This window comes from Lepidochelys olivacea (genome assembly GCF_965140295.1).
Source record: "Lepidochelys olivacea isolate rLepOli2 genome assembly, chromosome: 1".
Taxonomy (NCBI): domain Eukaryota; kingdom Metazoa; phylum Chordata; order Testudines; family Cheloniidae; genus Lepidochelys; species Lepidochelys olivacea.
Window position 1 is genome coordinate 225,553,028 of NC_140411.1, and position 23,136 is coordinate 225,576,163.

At 42.7% G+C, this 23,136-nt stretch overlaps 1 protein-coding gene across 1 annotated transcript in view; it reads right to left on the minus strand.

Annotated features, from left to right (window-relative positions):
* Positions 1 to 677: 677 nt before the first annotated feature.
* The window catches only part of CREBL2 (cAMP responsive element binding protein like 2), a 39,167-nt gene continuing 16,708 nt past the window's right edge, over positions 678 to 23,136 (minus strand). The window contains exons 2-4 of the mRNA XM_084642178.1: positions 13,568 to 13,765; positions 12,199 to 12,346; positions 678 to 4,224 (exon numbers count right to left, since the gene is read on the minus strand). Of these exons, the coding sequence (XP_084498304.1) occupies positions 4,220 to 4,224; positions 12,199 to 12,346; positions 13,568 to 13,765 (351 nt within the window). The 3' untranslated portion in view covers positions 678 to 4,219. The remainder of the gene's footprint in view (positions 4,225 to 12,198; positions 12,347 to 13,567; positions 13,766 to 23,136) is intronic.

Below are 23,136 nucleotides of genomic sequence, written 5' to 3' on the forward strand. Positions count from 1 at the left end.
TCAGAAGGGGTCATCCATGGAGTCCCAGGGAAAGATAGCATGTGTCGAAGAAAAGATGCCATAGGGCAGGAGCACCCTCCATGCTTTCAGGGGCTATGGAAATTCAAGAGGGAATAATCCTGTGTAAATTTGCAGCCTAGCAGAACCCCTTTATAATAAAAGAGACAAAGATATTTGAAGTAAAGTATACACCACATAATATGAGGGTGGGTGGGGGAAGAAAATCCGGTCTTACAATGTATATTTTCTATATACTAGTTAGTGATGGTGTTTCAGATTGCAGTTTGTGACAGCAAGGTTCTGCCTCTCTGACAACGGCAAAGGTGTTAATTAGTTCTTTACCTTTTGGTTTGTACAACTTATTTCATGCAACCAGCGTGATGCAGAGAAAAACTGGGATGAATTCACCATTCATCATTCTGCATACAAACTTTTTTCATTAGTATGTTTACAAAACTGTCACTGTGCTCATTCAGTAAGAGGAGTGAACGTCAGAGGGATTAGACAAACCACTTATCTCCTCCTCCTGCTGCCACTCAGCTCTTTGTTATTTGTCCAGGTGGGTAGGAAACTTCAGATCCATTACAATACCACTCCTGTAGTGGCTAAGAGAATGATTGTGTTGGTTTTAATCAATGACAACATTAATTGGCATACTTTAAACAAACACACAAGGATGGAAGTCCAAAAACCTTCAGTTTATTCACTACTATTAAAAGGCTAATTACTATTTTATTTCAAGAGATGACAGATCAGACCCAAAGAACAACCTGTGTGAAATGAAGGAAGTGATAAAGATATTACAGTGCAGAGATGTATTTTGGAAAGCACAAACAACTCCAAAACCTCACAATTTGAGGAAAAAAATACTCATTTTAGGAATATTAGCTTGTCCCAGATGTGTACCACCCTTTTCCACCCTTTTCTGTTTTAAAGTATCTGGAAATTATTCTGATTTCAAACCAAATTAATATTGTAATTTTGTTTACTGGGATGAAGTTACTCTTGGTTTACACTGAGGCACAGTGTAGCCTAGTGGATAGAGCACTGGACCCTCCCCTGGAATATAACCTTGTGGCAGTTATCACCAGGTGGTGCTGTTACACAGAATCTTACAAGATCATCTTCCAGTGTGCGAGTAAATGTTCAGTTTTGGGAAGATGTCTGTGATATTAGTTTTGTTATGCAAGGTTCTGGCTAGAGGGAGCTGTGTGAGCAGCCTGAGCATTCTCTCTCTCTCTGCCTTTGGCTCTACTTGAAGTCAATATTTGAAGCAGAGTTGCTCCCTGGAAACTGGGCCATGGTTTTGGCTGAAATTCCTGAAAAAGGGGATCGTTCTTCATGCTGTTTGTGACCATCACTGCTCCAGGACTGGAGTATATATGTATATAAAACATGTTATACTTAAGGCTTATCTACACAGACACACTCAGGAGACCTGAGTTCTATTCCTGGATCTTCCACCAGCCTGCTGGGTAACACTGGGTAAGTTACTTTCCCAACTGTGCCTCACTTGCACTTTACTCTCTGTAAAATGGGTTGATACTGCCCTCCTTTGTAAAGTGTTTTGAGACGTATGGATGTAAAGCACTATGTAAGAGCTAAGTATTGTTTATATTATTGCTGATGAGGCAGGTGAATTAGGCCCTTTGGACCAAATACTCTTCTCACACAAGTGCATTTTCCTTTGGTTTCAACAGGAGTTTTACAGATATAAATCAGAGCAAAATTTGGGCTTCTGTCTTAGGGCACATCTTCACTAGCACTGCTAAGCGTCACTAGTGTAGTCACGGCAGAGCACTGGGAGAGAGCTCTCCCAGTGCTCTAAAAAAACAAACACCCACCTCTGTGAGGGGTGTAGCAACCAGTCTGGGGCACTGTCTACACTAGCATGTTACAGTGCTGAAAACTGCTGCGCTCAGGGGTGTGTTTTTTCACACCCCATGAGCGAGAAAGTTGTAGCGCTGTAAAGTGTCAGTGTAGACAAGGCCTTAGTAACACTTTTCACTACTGACAAAGCTTGAAGTGGGCAACACAGGAGTTTAAGGAACACAAACCAAATCCCTGAATGCTAAAAAAAGACCCACAAATTTGCAAGAGACAGAAATGTTTAAAGTGTGCCCAGCAAATTTCAAACACTAATAATGCTTTTAACTGCTGTACATTGTTGTTATAGGCTAGTGGTGTTATATCTTCCTCAAAGCGTAGTCAGTAAGCCAAGTGTTTTCAAGTAACACCAGAGAACTGACATTCAGAGAGACATGACAACTTCTGATGGAAGCTAAGATCAGGCCTACTCAGTCAAAGGGGCAAGGAGTGTCATAGCTGGGGAAGAAGTGTTACAGAAGGGCTCTTGGTGGGGGGGCAGAGATAAGGCACATGGGGCATTTCCAAGTACTGCCTAACAAACAAAAAAAAGAACAAAATGAAAACCAATCCAGCAACATAGACATACACAGGAGGATTTATATGTGGAGAAAAAGGTCAGAGAGAAGCATTCTCACAGCAGGTATTAGGAACATTCCATAGCTTTTCCCATCAAACTAGATGGCAAAGCTATAGGACACCAATGGTAAACCCCACCACAGAATGTGTAGCATTGCTGTGGCCAGCACCATGTATTTTTAAAATTAAATTATTTGCCAGCTTCCAGGGAAGGAGGACTGAACGGAGAAACCATCATCCATAGCAAGAAGATCTTCGCATTTACTTCAAACATGCTGGTTCATTGAAACATACACTTTGCAATCCACTTATAGCCTCCTGTCCCAGAATGGAATCTTACTTTATCGTCAGAGCGCCAGTTAGCTCCACTGTTGCTAACGGTTGGTCAGCATTTTCCACCCTCACTTTGTTATATCGCCCACTCAAAGACAACATGGCATATACATAAGCTTGGAAGGATTTGATTTTTATTGGTCAATGTCCATAAATGTCAATTTTACCATACACAAACATATGAAAAAAATATTTCCATTGATAACTGAAATTTACAGATAAGCCAAGTAAGTTCTCAAGCAGCATTTTCTTATCAGGGTTTGATATAAGGATATTTATTTTGTATTATTTCAACATATGATGTTGTCAATTTGTTTTAATGGCTATAAAGCTTTAACTTTTTGAATCTCTGTCTACTCTTAATTGTCTTCTCCCCGCCCCCATTTTCTGACCCACCCCCATAATTTCCTGCAATTGTCAATATTTAAATCAAAAACATGCTAAAAATCCGTAATTTTGTGCACCTGTAAAAAAAATCACTAAACTAGGAAAAAAATGCTTACAAATAAACATCAATATTATTTTAAAAAATAATCAAATTCTGCCAAGCCTATGTATGCAAGAACTATGGCTTGAAGCCATCTTTAACTGTGTCAGTGTAATTAATTAAAGTCAGTCTTGAGTTAAAGGGGAAGATAAGACCAAGTGGGTCTACTCCTTCATTCTACACAGGAAAAGCTTCCATTGACTAGGGATCAGACCTACTGTAAGTTCAGTGACTTCAAAAGTAACTGAAAACCAGCGTTTCTTTTTTTAAAAATGAGGTGTTGCTGCAATTCATGAGTAAAGAAACAAAGCTCTTAATATTTCAATTTAAACGAGGCAAGATAGAGAACAGCAATGCAAATGACAGTATCACGAATACATATTAACAACTTCTGCAAGAATGGTTAAAGGAAGCTGTTCCAATGTATGCCACACATGCATACGACAAAAACAAATTTAACTTGATCTTGGTCTACTGATACAATATCAGGAGTGTGAGGACTCATATCTTCCTGCAAATTAAAAAGCACCCTCCCCTCAAGTAACCACCATAAAAAGTAATAAACAAATTCAATTCTACAAAAAGCAAACACCAAGAGAACATTACATAGTATTAACAAGAGGGAAATTTAGTGTTAAGGCTAAAATTTTGTCTTCCCCCTCCCTAGAGAAGGGGTATCGATATCAGATGATCTTACATGTCACATATGCTACAATACTTAATCATGCATTGATTAAAGTCGAATTTCAGCCTTACCTCTGAATTTCTATACATTTGTGGGCTACTGTCCAACTCTTTATTATGATATTAACACTGATTTTGTGGTGTAACAATTAAAAAGATCACACAGAACAGATAGCAAACAGAACTCTGAAGCAAAATTATTTCCATTCTTTCATGGGATGCCAAGCAGGATTGGATTCACCGCTGACTTCCATATCAGCTGAACAACTTTCACCCTGAAAAAGAAAAATCAATCAATCACAAGGACTCTTCTACACATATTCATGGTTTCAGCTGTTAAGAAAAAGAAAAGCCTTTTGAAATCTAATACATTTTAATAACTACGTGTAGGTTATAAAGTTCTTTTAAAAAGCACTTTATGAAATCCAGATTCCTTGGTGAATGTTTATTATCCAATTATGAAAGCAAACCATGACTGATGGGTCTTAAAAATATATAATTAGGCAAAATGTTCTCTGTGAAGTGACAGATATACAAAACCCATCCCCTCACATTTTTCATGATTTCATACATTAAATAAATACCTGGGATGAAAAAGGGAAAGATTTACAGTGGTTATTTTCTTACGGTTATCTAAGAATTCCTTGGACCTGATTCACACTGCTTTACTCCAACTGTATACCCATGTAATTCCATTAGAATCACTTGAGTTCATTAGCATACTATTGCTATATAACAGTGAATCAGGTCCTTCCTGTCTACTTCATGCACATACAAAACATGGTAGAACAGTAGTGCACGGAAATTAAGTGCTGGGTTTTGTAACAAACCCAAGTAGTGCTAGGGTTCACCTAACAAGGTTTTTGGAAGTCTTTGGATAATTTCTATCCCCATTCCCACACTCCCCGCAACAGGCCTAATGTCCTAACTGACTTTTAGATTTCTTTTATGATAGGTGGGGATATGAGATGTTCTCCCCTTCTTCTTCAATCTCTCCATGAGATAGCCAGCTGCCCGCATGACATTACCTACAATGGTAGAAAGGGAAGAGGAGCAGGGAGGGAGGGTCAAACACCTCTTTCACTGACAGGAATTATGGAGGAGAGTCAGTTTATTATCTAGTGTACTGGATGGCATCCCAACTTGAAGGACCAGATTTCTTCTTTGTTGGGAAGCAGTTCTGGGAGCTGTTTTGTGTCTAGACAAGATCCACAGGTACAAGGTACCATGTGTGCAAGAATAAGATTAGTTTTAAAACACCAGTTTCCAAGTGGAGCAGATGAATTTAATGAACCCCAAAATGAAGAGCTCATGAAGATTATAAATGTTTCTCACCTTAAAATCTGTTAATCTAGTTTGACTTCCTGCATAACACAGGCCATAGAATTTCATCCAGTGATTCCTGAATCAAGTTCAATTACTTATTATTGAACTAGAGCAGGGGCGGGCAAACTTTTTGGCCTGAGGGCCGAATCGGGTTTAGAAAATTGTATGGAGGGCCGGTTAGGGGAGGGGGGTGTGGCCCGCAGGCCCCCCCCCCATCAGCCCTCCCCCTGCTTCTCACCCCCTGACAGCCCCCCCGTCCTTCCCGGGATCCCTGCCCCATCCAACCACCCCTACTCTCTGTCCCCTGACCACCCCTAGAACCCCTGCCCCTGAGTGCCCCCCCCGTCCCGCTGCTCCATCCAACCACCCTTTCCTTCCTTACTGCCCCCCTGGGACCCCTGCCCCATCCAACCACCTCTTCTCCCTGTCCCCTGACTGCCCCCGGAACCACTGCCCCTGACTGCCGCCCGCTGCCCCATCCAACCCCCACTCCTTCTGGACTGCCCCCCGGAACCTCTTCCCCCATTCAACGCCCCTGTTCCCCATCCTCTGACTGCTCCGACCCCTATCCACTGCCCCACCCCCTGACCACCACCCCAAACTCCCCTGCCCTCTATCCAACCCTCCTTGCCCCCTTACCGCGCAGCACAGAGCACCGGGTCAGACCGGGCTCTGCAGCTGCGCTGCCCCAGGAGCTTGCAGCCCTGCCGTGCCGCCCAGAGCATTGCACCAGTGGTGCAGTGAGCTGAGCCTGCGGGGGAGGGGGAGTAGCAGGGGAGCAGCCTGGGGCAAGCCTCCAGGGCCAGGGGCTGGGCAGGAGGGTCCCGTGGGCCGGATGTGGCCCACAGGCTGTAGTTTGCCCACCTCTGAACTAGAGTGTCTGGGGCAAGCCAGGAGGATACCAAATAGACTGCTGTTTGGACCCATCTTTACTAACTGTCTAGTCATACCAGCATACAGCTGTCTGATACAGACAGCAGAACCTGTGTGCCTACACTTTTTTTGGTTTGCAGCATAGACAACTCTATTACAGATCATGGTCGTGACATAGGCTGTAACATATTTCCCTTATCTAATTCTATAACCATTTTATCCCACCCAAAAATGGTGGTATGAGAACACAAATACACTATATGTGCCAGACTGACTGTGGACTGGCATTTTAGACAGGTTTCTAGAAGTTCAATGGCTGGCTAATCCAGAAAGCCACACCCATTAATGATGTGAAGGGCAGCAAATGGGGAAGCCATTGCTCACCATGATGGGAAATTTAAGGTGGGGGTGAAAATTCCAGCTCTGTTTCCCCCTCCCCCATAAAACAAACGTATTGTACAAGAAACCTTCATAAAAAGCTATCATAATGAAACAGTAAAGAATGGAGGGAGGGAGCAAGGAAGGAGGTATAGTATTTTTGATGAGATGTACAACCAAAGGTTTGTCCACTTATCACATATCCAGCTCTGAATTCATCTGGAATCCAGCTCTTTATTCATTATTCCTCTAATGAATAGAGTAATTGCTCTGTGTAGTTTCTACAGCACTGATTCAACAACGAATTTAAAGTATGTGCTTAACTTTAAGCTCATGCTTATATCCCACTGAGGCCACTGGCATTTAAACGTGAACTCAAGTACCACACAGTTTAAATTTGTGAAACATTGAGATCCTGTGGCATGAAAGACACTAGATAAATGTAAGCTATACTCAGAAATCAAGAAGAGGTTCCTCACCCTGCACAGTAACTAGTTCTTCAAGATGTATGTTCCTATGGGTGCACCTCTTGATCACAGATTTTCCCTTAGCAGTGTCCATTCAGCTATCTATACAACCTCACACTGCACAACGAGGATACATAGGGCTGCACAGGCAAGCCACCCTCAGCAGTTCCTTCTCTATCTAAATGTCAAAGAACAGTCCAAATCAGAGAAGGGCAGGCAGTGGAACACCCATAGGGACACATCTTGAAGAGCTACAATTAGTGTACAGGGTGAGTCACCTCTTCTCCTCTTCAAGTAGTGTCTCCGTGGATTCTTCACTTCAGGTGACTCCCAAGGAGTATCCCCACAGGGAGGAGGGAGCTTCAGAATGGAGTCCAGGTCTGAAGACAGTACCACATTACCAAGCACCACATCCCATCTGGCAGCATGGATCAAGGCATAATATTTAGAAAAAGCATGCCCTAAGGCCCAGGTAGCAGCTCTACATATCTCAGACATTGGAATGATTTTGAATAAAGCTGTGGATGTTGCTTCTGATCCCATAGAGTGTGCTATTATCCCCAGGGTGGGCAGAGCACCCACTGTGTCATAGCAAGTTACCACACACCCAGAGATCCATCTTGAAAGTCTCTGGGCAGAGACTGAGAATCTCCTGGATCTCTCTGCAATGGAGACAAACAGTCTAGGTGATTTCCAAAACAGCTAGTTCCTACCTAGATAGAAGGCTAACGCCCATCTAACATCTCAGGTATGAAAGCAGGTCTCCAGCTGAGACTTACGTGGTTTTGGGAAAAACACCAGTAGATGAATGGACTCAGTAAGATGAAAATCCAACAGCACTTTAGGTACAACAGTGAAAGATACCGCAAATGGGCGGGGGGAGGGGCTGCCATCAAGGCCCCAATTTCACCAACCCTACAGGCCAACTTGATAGCTACTAGAAAAGACCTTCTTCACAGATAAATGAAGTAAGGATCAGGTTGCCATAGACTGAAACGGAGGTCTTATGAGATATTTGAGTACCAGGTTGAGAACCCAAGTTGGAGTGGGATCCTTAACCCGGAGGTAGAAGCTCCCTAAAATGTTGAGGGCACAAGGTGAGCAAATATGGAAAGTCCTCCTAGTGAAGGATGAAATGTCGATACTGCGGCCAGGTGAACCTTAAATCGAGATAATTGATCACCCTGATTTCTTTAGATCCAGCAGGTAATCCAGCATGGCTGTAAGCGAGGTGGATGTAGGCACAAGTCAGCGATGGTGACATCGCTGGTTGGATCTTTTCCATTTCTGAAGATAAGTTAGTAGAGTTGATTCCATTCTGTTGTTTAGTAATACTTGTTGTACGTCTGTTGAGCAGGTGGACTCCAATCCTATAAGCCACGTGGAAGTCATGCTCAGAGGCGGAGGACTCCTAGGTTGGGGTGAAGCACATGACCTGCATACTGGGAGAGGAGAGGAGGGGTGGTTGGAAGCTTGAACACCAGATGGACAACAAGTGAAGCAGGTGAGGATACTAAGCTTGTCTCAGCCATGTCAGTACTATAAAAATAAGCCTGGCCTTGTCCTGTCTGATCTTGTTCATCGCTCTTAATATTAGCAGTATTGGAGAGAATGCATGGAAGTTCAACTCCCATTTATAGTCCTGGGAGAAGCTCCTCTGAGCACACGGGCTGTGAAATTCTGGACTCCAGGAGAGTAAACGGTTGATATCTGAATCTGATGGGCTATATACCATTTCCATAAATTTATAGCATTGGTGTACAGGGTGGGGAATCTTGTTCCTCCCTGTTTGCTGATAAAAAACATGTAAGCCACATTGTCATGATCCTGATTGATCTGCCCCGATAAGGGGTAGGAACCGAAGGCAGGCATTCCTGACTGCTCTGAATTCCAACAGGCTGACATGGAAACTGGTTTCCTCAGGCCATTCAGGTATGCTCCCCAATAGTGATGCATCCGTTCACAATTATTGTTGGATCAGGGCAACGAAAGGGATGTCTCCACAAATCAAATCAAACACTGAGTTGATTTTTGAGCCAATCTAAGGAATTCTTCAACTGGAGGGGAACCATGACCTGTTTGACCAGGCTGTGTCAGGTTGATGAATAGGTCCTCCTGAGCCAGCCCTAGAAGCAGCAAAGGCATAATCTTGCATGCTCAGTCACAAAGGTGCAATCAGCCATATGATCTAGGAGCTGTAAACAGTTCCTTATTGTACAGGGGCTTCCTTGAATTGTTCCAACCATCCAGATCAGACACAGTTATGAGCCTGTCTGTGGTAAGGTAAGCCCTGGCTGCCGACAAATCCAAGTACTCCCCTCTGAATTGTATTCTCTGTACAGGTTCTAATATGGATTTTTTTTATATCTATATATAAAATATATATATATATTTAGCTGCAGACCCAACTCCTGGAAGAGAGAAAGGGCCATCTGGGTACAAGTCAGTACTGCTTCATAAGGTCAGCCCCTGAGTAGCCAATTGTTCAAATATAGGAAGACTAAAATAGTTTCTCACCAAAGGTAAGCAGTTACTGTGGCTAGAATCTTTGAGAATAGGGAAGTACTCAGTATCAAAAATTATCCTGGCCCATGGTAAAACGCTGGTATTTCCTGTGGGGCGCAGGGAGCGTATCACTATATGGAAATAAGTGACCTGTAGGTCGAGGGCCAAAAACCAATCTCCAGCCTCTAGATAAGGAATTATAGCTGCCAGAGTCACTATCCTAAACTTCTGAGACTTTACAAATTTGTTCAGTGGTCTCAGATCCAAGATCCAGCTCCACCCTATGTCTTTCTATGGCAAGAAGAAATACTTGGAGTAAAACCCTTTCCCCATGTGAGGGGATGGACTGGCTTTATTGCTCCTAAATTTAGAAGAAGATAGTGCACTTCTTGTCTCAGTATAGTCTTGTGAGACGGGTGCCTGAAGGACATGGACTAGTTGGGGGGAGGGACAAAATAAATGATACAGTCTGATGTTATGACCTCAGACCCACTTCTCTGTTGTAATATGCCACCAAGCTAGATGGAAATGGGAAAGGTGGTCTACAAAGGTGGGGAAGTGGGTAAGTGGTTGCCCCTCGTGAACTAGAGGTGAGGGAGAAATCAAACTTTCGACTGACCCATCAAAATTGCTGTTTCAATGATGACTGGGTACTCACTGAAGGAGAGGAAGTAGCTCTCTCTCTCTCTGGAATTTTTGTCTTTTCCTAGCAAGTTCAGTGGTACTGCGAAATCCTGAGAACTGGGTATGACAATCTTTCGGCAGTTTGGGATGTACTAAATCTGCTTTTGTTCGCAGCAGTGTATATATATCCAAAAATCTTAATGTGGCCCTGGAGTCCTTTAGTGTATGCAGGGATTCATCCATGATCTCCAAGAAGAGCTTCCAACCATCAAACAAGAGGTCCTCAGCACTGTTTTGAACCTCCTTCAGGAACCCAGAGAGCTGGAGCTATGACACCATGAGCATAATAACCGCTGTGGAGATGGATCTGGCAGCAGTGTCCGCGGCATCAACGGACTCTTGAAGAGAGGTTCTGGCTAACAACTGACCTTCTGCAATGATGGCCTGAAAATGTTCTCTATGCTCCTGCGGAAGATGTTCAATGAAAGCAGCAAATTTATTACAGTCCATGAAGTTGTACTTGGCCATGATCACCTGATTGTTTGTGATCCAAAATTAGAGGGTCACAGATAAGTAGAACTTTCTGCCAAAAAGGTCTCACCTCTTTTGGTCTTTGTCATAAGCGGCAGACCTGGAGTAATGCTGTTTTCCCCACTCATTTACACCACCCACCACCAGGGAATTAGGTGGGAAAACACAAATCTGAGCCACTGGGAAGAACAGACTATTTCTTATCCGCCCATTTACAAGTTGGTAGGATGGCGGCAGAAGTTTGCCACACAGTCTTTGCTGGATCCAGGAGTGCTTCATTAATGGGTAGCATAACCCAGGTGGATGTTGCCTGTTGTAGAATGTCCAGCTGCTTGTGCTGCGAGTCCTAGATCTATTCTTGAGCTATAAGAAGGGAGTCAGCCACCTTCTTCACAAGGTCCTGGAACTGGAGAAAACTGTCAGCCATAGACGGTTGCAGAGGCATGACTACCTTGTCTGGAGACAAGAATGAAATGGGAGTTTGAAGAGCAGCCTCCTTAACCACCCTAGCCTCCTGTTCCTCAAATGTTTCCTCACACTGGAAGGTTGGTTGGGGAGGACTGTGCAGCTCTACCACCTTCATTCCCCAGAGCCAAAGGTCTGGCAAACTGCTGCCAATATGCAGCCCAAGGGTCCCAGTATAGCCATTGGGGAGGTTCCTTGCTACTGGTTCCTGGCATTACCTTTGAACAAGGAATTGGCACGGAAGAGGCAAGCTGAACTGGAAGCTAAGACTGGGGAGAAACTGGCATAGAAACCAGAATATAGAGGCGCAGGACCAGTTGGTGGCATATAAAGGAGGCAGTACATGGCAAGTGGGATTGGGAGGCAGTTGGCCCACTGGTGGGGGTAGGAGTGTAGACATGGTTCAGTTATGGGAAGGGAGAGAAAAAACTGCAGCAAACGGGGGTGGTGAAAGTTCTGAATGAAAGAAAAATACTTGTCTTTATAAGCTGAGTATACAAAAAGTGTGCACATATGCATGCACCTGCACAGTATTATAGGGGCTGCTGCTAACAGCCCCTTTATTTAGACAGCCTAAAATGCTTCATTAGAAAGAATTCTTACTACCTTTTCTTTAGGAAGTTCTCACAACTCCATTGTTTGCAGCAGGCCTTGGATATTCAGCAGGGGAAATTCCTTCACGCTTATGAAGTGCCTTTTCTTTGGCCCATGAAATTCCATTTAACTTTTGCTAAGATATAATTTGTTAAAAGTTGCTGTTTCCCTTCTCTTGCTTGCATTCTACAGAACAGGTCAAATGTTTAAAATTTCATCATAGGGGAAAAACATCATCTGCTCTGAAACGTATCAATTTCTCTTGAAAATTATCACCCATCTTTGAAGCTACTACAACTGCATGTGTTGTACTTGTTTACGTAAATATCGCAAAGTCTTTATACATCCCACTAAACCCTTTGTCTCAATGCTACAATTGATCATTTGTGTATGAGAACACATCCTTATGCTTCTGCCTACCACCATGGCACTCCTACACGAAGAAAGACTCAGTTCCTATTTTGTTATCACAAGCATGATACTCACAGGGATTGTTACTGTGTGTTTCTGTCTTCCCAGTCTTGGCAAGTTTGGTTGAGTTCTGCTGTGCTTTGCTTTGCTCCTCCCCAGTTAGCAGGGCTTTTATTTCAGAGGGGATTTTCCCTTGGTCCATTGCCATGCACCACTGTTTGTACTGAAATATGCAAACACGTTAAGTACTAGTAAACTGGCAAGATCACATTAGCAGACAAAACAGAGCTGTAATCTTTACCTTCCGGTGTCTTCATTTAAGGTTAGAATGTACTAGGCTGGAGCCTTTTACATGATTGCTGATGAGTCAAGCACGTGTTCATGATTACACAACTGGCCTGAGCAAATCTTGCTTCAGTTAATAAAACTACTACTGGTGGCAGTGCTACATACTACAATACAGTAATTAAACTGCAAGGAACACTGTAAGCTTTTGCTGGCATGTCAATAGCCAGAATACTCTTCCAGCTCACCACCTTTTAAAGCAACGATTTCATATGAATCTAATGCTGGTGGATACTCAGGAGTTCTTTTCTGGTACTCTGCACGCCAGAATTATGGGAAGCTTCCCTTCCTTTCAGCCACATCATAACTGATTAAAACTTCCTCATGAACAGGCTACAAAACATACAAACTTTTTTTGGTTCTCAGGGACAGAGGGATGGGAAAGTAGAGGTTACCAACCTAACCTCTGCTGATTAAACTATGAATAAAAGCTACCAATCAAAGAAGAGAAAGTAAAGGATTGTTGTTGGACTATCCACTGATTCTTAAACAAAGTTGATTATTTTGGGTAACTCAGAACACAGCCTACTAAAGACTAAATTTCCAACCAAAGCCTCCATGTTTCAAGCTCACTTTTGGCCACCAACTAACTGTGCCTGCAAAAGTGTGCATACACCCATTTCGTGCACACAATGAGAACTAGACAGCTGAGCAACCAAGTACACAATCTACACATGCAAATACAATTTTGTGCATGGAGAGTCAGCCACATGCACAAAAGCAAAGGCTGGCTGAACATGTCTACAAACTACAGATGACTCTACATATCAATATTTCACTATGCCCCTTCCCAGCCCTTGAAATCAGACACTTTCCGAGATATAAGAAATAAGACTTTAAGATGACAAAATTTATGCACAGCAGTCACCTTGCTTACCTATATCTAGTACAAATATGACTAATCTTGTAAACTGCTTCTTATACCAGGATCATATTCAACATGTAAACCAAGCAAGCACTTAACATATTTGTTCTTGTGATTTTTACATTTCATGACCTAATCATGCTCTCATTTAAGTCAATAACAAAACTCTCAATGACTTCAATGAGAGCAGGATCTAGCCCAAACCCAGGTTTAGGTTAGAAGAAAATTCCTTACCATTTCCAGCTCTTCTCTAAGTGCACAGATTGCTCTCTCTCTGCTTGATACCAGCTCTTCCAGATACTGGTATCTCAGCTTCTTTCTCGCTCTGCATTCTCTTGCACTCTGACGACTTCTCTCAAGTTTTGCCTTCAAATCTATTTTGGCTGGTTTACGACCTCGTTTGCCTGGTTTCTTTACTTTGCCTCCGACCACCTATAAGGTGACAGTAAATTAAACTTCCATTCAGCTTGGGGGGAATAAGCATGAACTTCCTCCTGTTGTGCTGGATTTGCATAGCAAGAGGGGAGCCTACTGCTGGTAAATTTACCATGAAGGAATAAAAGTGGTGTATGAAAATCAAAACAGCAATATTCTATCAAATTCTCTGATGCCTCAAGTGTAGTCACTATTTTAGTTGATACTGGATAACAGAGGAAGAAGAGTTTACTTTTTATTTTCGGGGGCTGATGAAAGTAGTTAAACAGCAGCAGCAGTAACAAGGACTTCTTAATGTGAAGCACTGCTCAGGCAGCTGTACTGTGCGCTATATGACCTGGAGAACTATTTTGCAGAAGCACAAAAAGATCAATCAACTCACCAGCCAAGTATGAGGGCCTGTATCAACTGCCATTATGAACCATGACATGCAGTGAGGAATCCTGTCCACTAGGAATATTACAGAGCCCCAAAGTCAGAATGGAGTTTAGCATCTTAAATAGGAGTTTATGATTATATAATAATCCTAAAACTATTGTTTTAATAAAATTACAAGGTTGATTTCCAAATCAGATACAAATCATGGCTGCAGCTGAGCTTTGTAGGGTTTCATGCAGACATAAGTCTTAAAAAAAAAAAAAAAAAAAAAATCTATTCATCAATATGAGATAGAGCCACTTCTTGTTTCCAAAATACATTTTACAAAAGGAGTCTCAATCTATATACACAGACCTTTGCTTCTTAAGGTCAGCTCTGCAAAGTTTCACTCGCTCATGACAGATTTTTGTTTTTTCGATAGATGACAAAAGTATCATCTTCATAGAGACAGGAAGGTAAAGTAGATTGTCTGTGTTGGTAAGCTTTCACGATTTTCCAAAGCAGATCTTAAATGCTTTATTGATACACAGAACAGCAATATTGTAAAAGTTAATAAATTAAGAAATATTTCATGTTGCAGTTTCTCTATAATCTTGACTCCTCTCTCTCTCCCTCCCTTAGGCTTTTACGAGTCCATCTAACCATATATATATATATTCTATAGATCTTCATCAAAAAGACAATAGTGTTATGATTTAAACCAAAAAACCATTGCCTCACTATAGCTATAACATTACATATAGCAACTTGAAATAATTGTATAGAGCTACAGCATATTCCTATTTTACAACTGTATACTGTAGCATCTTCCATCTCAAAATATATACACTTACGCTCATAGAGCAGGCATTGTCTTTTTGTTATGTGTTTGTACAATATCTATTATGGGGAGTTGGGAAATAAAGTGTTATGGCAATAAATAAAAAATAGTAATAATGCGGTACCACCAAAGTGCAGCCACCTCGATGACACAGATTAGCTATGCAACAGTGAGAAGTAGTAAATGTTGGCCATGGATACCAGAACAAAGCTCTATTCTTTCGAAGAGGGCCAAGTGATGTTCTTGCAAAACAGGCAGAACACCTCAGATGTTAAAGTTTCATACCTGAAAGCACACACACACACACACACCCCCACAGCAAATTATGTGACACGTTCTATTTATGTGCAACAGAAGAATGAAGGGCCAAGTTGACCCTGATGGGATTTGAAACCACAGTTCCAGGGAGTCTATTCTAACCCCAGTCCATCCCACGCGCATCCTCTTAGTCCTGATTCATTTCCAAAGGAATCTATGACAGATTTTAGTTAACTGGTAATTTGGTTACGTTTCCATTCCCAATTTCTATTCCATTCCACTCCCTCTCCTGTCCCAATACTGCTACCTCCACAGGAATTGAATGTATACTCCATGTGAAGTACCCAGCTACCATTACTGAATTAGGAGAATCTACTTTAAAATGTACTACATTTCAAATACAGCAGTGTGTAGAAAGGAATAATTTTTCTACCATTTACTCCTCAATTCCCCTCCCGACATATTTTGCTTCTAATGCAGAACGCGGCACCTAGATTTCTTTCAAACCCAATACCGGTGCTATTACATGGAGCTGCCTTGCAAATGTTTTGCTAGGCATGCAGCCCACGCTACCAACCAAAAAGAAACTCTCACTGTAGGGTGATTAGAATCCTTCAGTTTGATGAGCAGAGCACTGGGACTTTCCTCTACACCCAATACCTTCATGGATCCCTGGTTTGATTTTCCCAGATTTTAAAAACCTGTGATGAATACACCAGTTAGTACTGCACCTTTACCTTGCAATTCAGATGTAGCAATTTATGCACGCACTGTATTTTTCTTATAGGCAAGTGTTCAAATGTTCAAGTGTTACAGCAGGTTTTTATTGCATAACACAAACATTGTAGAACAAGTGATATCTGTGATTATCAAAGCAAGTTTGTTTTGTAGCATCACACAGTAAAAACAATTTATCACTAAGTGAACTCTTTCTAGAATAAAAAGTGGATTGGACAACAGAACTCATTCTTTATGTAGTGAAATGATTCAGCAATCACTTGGCAGCCTAATCCTATCCCCTCATATATTGCCTTTTCTAATTTATTCAGAAGTGGCTGCCTGCCCTGGGCAAACAGGGAAACACAGCGTACTTCATGAACTTCTATTGATTTTGAAACAAATATGATGAAGTCATAAGATCAGAAGAAAATTCAAATCCTTTGTCAAGTTTGAGCTGCAGAATGTTATTTTAACTGTTAAGTTCCCTGCACCCTTCCCATGACAGAAGACTCCAAAGCATGTTATTTAAGATTTCCTATTTTAAATTCAAATAAAAAATGCCAATGGAACAAAATTCATTCTCACATTCCTCCATTGATCTCACTAGGCTATACCTGTGGTAAATTTAACCCAAAGCAAAAAAAAGTTTTCTTAGCACCTTGTCAGACACAGTTATAATAATTGGCTGGTTTCCATGCAAACTAAATGTTTTGCTTCACTGCAATAACTAAGGCTTGGTTGCTTATTCCAATATGGCTTACTTGTATAATGCTTTATATGTTTGAAGAGCGACAGGAGTTATATATTATATTAAAATAAATAAATAAGAAGGGCCCCAGGCACTCAGAGTACATGGTCTTTTTTTACCTATCATCCAAAACACGATCATGGGACTGGAACATTAATATTCCCAAAGGAGATTCCAGAGTTTCTGGATATTACATTATCCCAGAGATCACATCTTAATGATCTAAGCATCAGGTTTAAAACACATAAGACTCTATGGAACCAGAAGAGAGATTTGCCTTTGTGTTCTTAAGCAAAAGCTTACCTCTTACACTGTTGTGCAATGTGCTTAGTTGGCTGCTGCCATATTTCCCAGGAGTGGCTACATTAAATTTCTGTGACACTGTACATACACAGTTTATGAAGCAGTTAGATTATCCTTTCACCTTGACAGACCTCTACTCATGCTACACAACACTTTTTATATTTTGGTACACTATTTGCCCTCCCTTCCAAGTTCTCTGATCACTTAAGTTGCCCTGTACATAGGGCTCTATCCACAGATGGGAGGGCAGCAGGCTCTGTCTTTAAGGTCACTACTCTCCTATGAGTTAGCCGCCACAATTGTGGTAATTTAAATTTGAAGCATCCTCCCCTCTGATTTGAGATGGATATCAACAATTCCATAATATTCTAATCTCCACACAGCCCAGGAAGAGTCTCAAGGTTTCAACCACAGGTTCTCACATGATTCTGCTCCACTTTGCACATAACCAGGTGATTTAATACAGTCCTGCTACCACAACAGGTATTTTTTTTTGGGAACACGGGACTTTTTGTTCTTTACTGTAAATTTGAGCAACATGGCTAGAAAAAAATCTTGGTTAAATCCTTTGTATTACTGTCTCTTCCTTTACTTCCAGTTATGTTTGCTTAGTTGGTTGCTATGTTGATATGACAGCAGAGAATGACATAAGACAGTACTGCAAGCTGAATCCAGACATGGATGACAGAAAAAAAAAAAAAAACTCCCGAACTCCCTATTTGCTCTGAGTTAATATAGTATCAGGAGTTATTAGCATTCAGCAACTGTCTTTTTAAACAGTCGTGTGATCAAGAGCCAAAAGAGAAAGATCACCATTAGTAATCATAATAATGACATTATTTGTTGTAGCCGTGTTAGTTACAGGGTAGTAGACAGACATAAGGTGGGTGAGGTAATATCTTCTTTTGGATTAACTTCTGTTGGTGATAGACAAGCTTCCGAGCTTGCACAGAGCTGAAGAAGCAGCTCTGTAACTCTCTCACCAACAGAAGTTGGCCCAATAAAAGATATTACCTCACCCACCTTATCAGTTTGTCAGAAATTCAAAAGAGTTTATGTTTCAGTTAATTTTTTTTTTTTTTTGCAGATTTCAGCAACCAAGGAAAAATGTCTTCTCCCCTTTCTAATACCATATTGAGATCTTCATATCACTCTTGCTCATGAGAGGTATTTGAGTTCAGGGCATAGCTACTTGGCTTGGGAGGGATATAAAGACAGCAATCAGCTTTCTGAGAGGAGGAAAAAGGGCAAAAGACCAATGGGAAGAGACCTGGCAGAAACCCAAAGCAGCTATGCTAGATTCCAGAGGGAGCCATGTACAGAATCAGATTCCTCACTGGAAAGACAGATCAACAGGACATGCAGAATATGAGCACTGGTGGGGAAACTAAGGGCTGAAGCACATTGATAGGGTAATGTGGGAAAGCTCGCACTGCTGCTGCATCAGCATATACTGGACCAGGGTGATGTTTTGGGAATCTCTCAAACTAGTTAGAGGTTCTGTTGCCACCTGCTCTGTAATCTTGGGTGCCTTAATGCTATGCTGCAATGACTCAGAGCCCTGACATCAATAGCCACCCCACAAGCATAAAGGTCTCACCCTGGATTCCATCAGACTAATTACTCCTTCCAGGTTGACACCAACAACCCTTCCAGTCCTGAGTCTCCTCAAATCTGACCACCCCAAGTTCTTAACTACCAGGCACTTGGACTTTTCCCCTCTGGCTCATCACCCCTGAAGACATAAAACCAACCCCCCAACACTAGTTTTGCGTTGGCACATACATTCCACAGTTTGCACACCACAGACCTGCTTGGGGTAAAAATAAACAAAAGGTTTATTTAATAGAAAAAAGGTCACAGATTCAAAGATAAAATAGGAAAAGCAAACATACACAAGTTACACAGAAAATAAACAAAGATACAACCTCAGGCTTTACACTTTCAAATTATATCAACTCCTTTTTCTAACACAAGTTACCTATTGCCTCTGAACAGTTTCCCAGTGTTTCATGGACAGCACCTGTCAAGTGACAGTCCCTCAGTTTCTGGAGGCTGTTCAGTTCAAACCCCTTCCATTTTTAAAGGTTTGCAGTTTTGTTCACTATAGATATTCAAAGTGGGGGAAAACTCCTCCCATTCTTAGTTTTCCAAGACTGGGGTTTTCTTTTCTGTTTCAAATTGTTTCAATGTTTTCCCATTAACTTTAATGGCCCATAATTTGTCCTTTCCTGGATTGTACAATCCTAGATAGTCAAAGCTACTCTCCTCTGATTGGGGAGGCGGCCCCTCCCTGCCTGGCTGCTCACCATCCCACTGTGAGGTGGAGCTGAATGCTACACCACAAATTATGAGCACAATTTTATATATACACAAATACCTAAATTCATAACCAGTCTGTAAAACATATCTCATAATGATCATCAAGTTCAGAACACTACAAACGTTCATAAAAGACCTTATTTTACATTTTTATAGCACAACAACATTGTATTACTCCGAGGGCATTCTGCACCAAAAAATTAAAAATTCTGCACACAATATTTTAAAATGCTTCAAGTTTTGTCAATAAATAAATGCAAGGCAGTGGGGAGCACAGGCCACTGGCTGCATGAAGGTGGGAGATCACCCTGCAGCACTCCCACCCCACACCTCCTGGACAAGGACTCAGCACAAGGCCTGGGCCTGCCCCAGAAGCAGCCTCGGGCCCTGCAACTCTGCACCAGGTGTGGGGCAGGCAGGCTCAACCAGACAGGATCCAAGTATTGAGGGATCCAGGTGTGAGGTGAAACGATTCTGCATGGAACAATCTGTGCAGGCCACTCAGCGTGGGGTCTAGGTATGGGGGGGATCTGGATGCACAGAGGCTCGTTTTGGGAGGGGGCGGGTGTTTCCCAGGTTCTGGGGCCATGGGACTCTGCAGGGGCTTCCAGGTGAAGGTGGTTTGGGCTCAGTGGAGTGGTGTGGGGGACTCAGCAGGGGGGTCTGGGAGAGTGGGGCTTGGTGGGGTGGGGGTCTGGGTGCAGCTAGTTGGGGGTCTGGATGTGGGGGCTCATCAGGGTGGGGACTTCAGTGCAGGGAGCTCAGTGGGGGGGTGGTCTGGGTGCAGGGGTGGGGGTCTGGAAGCAGGGCGGTATGGGTGCAGGGGGCTCCAGATGCAGGGGTTGAGGTTCAGTGGGGTGCGGTTCGGGTATGGAGGGCAGGGGGGTTGTGGGTGTATGGGGTGAGGCTTGTCAGGGGTGCCTGAGTATGGGACGTCCAGATGCATGGGGTTAGGTGGATGCGGGAGCGGCTCCTCGTACAGCGACACCTCCCCCCATAGCTGAGGAGCGATGGGGGCAGGAAGCAGGGGAGGAGGACGAGCTTCCTGCATCTGGGGGAGGTTTCTGGGAGGTGGGTCTGACACAGCCCCAGCCACTCCTTGCAAGGGAAAAGGAAGTCACGTCCTCTCCTACCTCCAGCCCAACCAGGACTAGCAGCTGATCCTGGCTCAGGGTAGGAGCCACTAGCTGGAGTGTCCCCCAGCCCTGCAGTGATTTACCTCTCCGCCGGCTGCTCTGGGGGTCTGAAATGATGCACCTGCGCAGCTAGGGAGTGGTGCATAACTGCTCTTGCAACTTCCCTTTGCTTCCCTGTCAGAAAGTCTTATTTCTGCGGGGAAGCAACTAAATCTGCAAGGGACATTAATTCTGCACATGTGCAGTGGCGCAGAATTCTCGCAGGAGTAAAATTGTATACTCAACTGCTTATTCTATACGGTTCACACCCCATATCCACAACACAGGGTGTCTGGACCCTGATTCTCACAACCAGCTCTATGGATTAATACAGGATTGCACTCCCCACAGCCATCAACATCTCTCAGCAGCTCCCAATTCACTTGAAAAGAAATTATTAGTTACTGAACTGTGCAAACACCATTTCAGCCAGCAGCACTTGAGGTTAAACTAACAAAAAGGTTTCTTGTACGTTCAAGATCTCTGCATACACAGAAATTATATTCTCTAGAATGGGGGCAGAGTGTCACACAAATACCAGAGTCTACATGAAAATTAGAAATTGCATACATACAAGCAGAATGTTGTAGCTTATATGGTGATTCAGGTACTTGCTCTTACAAAGTATAATGGCTGGAGGTATACAGACATGCCAACTCTCGCAATCAATTAATTCTGAGTAACATTAAGCCTCACTCATGATCTCACAATAAAACTCTCAATGTCAGGATTTTTTTTGAGACTGAGGCACATTCTAATGTGTTTCTAGTCAAACAAGAGTTACTCCACCCTAAAAAAAGGAATGCAGCTTCTCCACCTGGCTTTTAATTAAAAAGTACTTTGAAAGACAATGAGAATTCATTTACATATCAGAGAAACAAAGCTATCCAGCTAACAGGTGGCTACACTCCAGCAGGGAAACTTCAAATAAGCAACTGAATCAACTGGGGGGGAAAACTCCTGACATTTGAGAGTTCTAAATGTGAGGCTTAATTTCACTTAGAAATCCTGCCAGCCCGGGAAGTGGGAGAGGGGACCCCAGTGCAGCCCCACCAGGCCTTGGGAGGATGCAGAACGCTAAGGAGCAGAGGTGAGACTGGTGGCAGCAGGGGGGCTAAATGAGGGAGGTTGAGAGAGTGAGACTGGTGGCAACAGTGGGGGCTGTTGGGGTAGAGGACTGTATTGATGGTGGGTTCTGAGCAGATGGGTTGAGTGCTGGGAGGGTGAACTGAGGGCGGTGAGGATTGATAGAGTAGGGATGTTGAACTGCTGGGGTGAGACTGAATTGAAGGGGGGCTGAACTGAGGTAGGTTGGGTGGGGAGAGAACTGAAGGGAGACTGGGAGACAGGATTAATTGCTGGGCAAGAGATGGGCAGATGTGGGAGTGTGCAGCAGGGGCCAAAATCACCTTATCCAGCACATGTGGGTGAGTGGGCAACACTGTCACATGTACACACCCTGGGAATGGACAGGGAGAGTTCAAATATCAAGAGATCTAAATATATATATAATCTTTTATTAAAATGTCATGATTTTAGGGCCAATATCATGATTTTAGGGGTCCGACTCATACTTTTTGATCTCTTGAAGTTGGCAATTCTGGGTATAGGTTTGCAGTTTCCCAGGTAATTAGTCTTTCCCTAACCTCAGTCATCTACACTGGCCCACTTGTATCTGTTAAAAGTTAGGGCTTAGATGGATGCCATAGACATATATATGTTAAGCAAAACTTCAGTCATGATACATAAAGAATTCACTTAAATACCTTAGGTAAGGATATTAGTGAGAATTATATGGATCCAGTGCAGTTCTATCTGCAAATGACAAATGTCCCTAAAACACATGGGCTAAATTATAGCTGCCCTTGCACAGATGTACGAGAAGACCCTGTACACTTTCTCCTCCAGGCCATCACTCGCACAATTTGTCTAAGGACTCTGGACTATAACGGTGCTTGTGGAGGCACACAGCAAGGTAAGCAGTGTTCATCACCCTGGGTATGTATGTTAGGAGGAAGACAAGGGCGGGGTGAGGGCATGGCAATGACGTTATAGCTCCCCACCCCCAAATCAGCAGCAGCATTTAGTGTAGGAGCATGTGTTAAAACTTTTCTATCGGTTCACTAGGGGCCTTCATCATGCTTTAAATGGGCACTACCATAAGGAATGCGAGTGAAGGTGAGACGCACCTCCTTATCCTCCCTTTTGCAGATCTATCTAAAAAGGCATAATTTAGCCTTCTGTGTGACAATGTATTGGGGAGAACACAACTTTGGTTTCATGATCCTTGCCACACTGTGCCACATTAACAGCATTAACATATAGCAAGGCACTGATTATTCATCTACAGATTATATTTTAATATCTATATCTATATCTATAAAGGCTAAACACACTACACTTGTGATGGCAGGAAAAAAATTCTATCCATGTTCACAAGCTCTCTCTCTGCAATGGTAAACAAAAATGCAATAAGCCACAAGCCCTAAAATAAAAATGATGATACCCACCAAGTTGCAGTATATCACTTACATTAATACAATATAACCCAACTGCACACAATGCAGGAGATTCTGATATTATGGTACATTTCATATTTCACATTGATTAACTGACTTCCATCTAATTCTTGGACCTGAGCCAT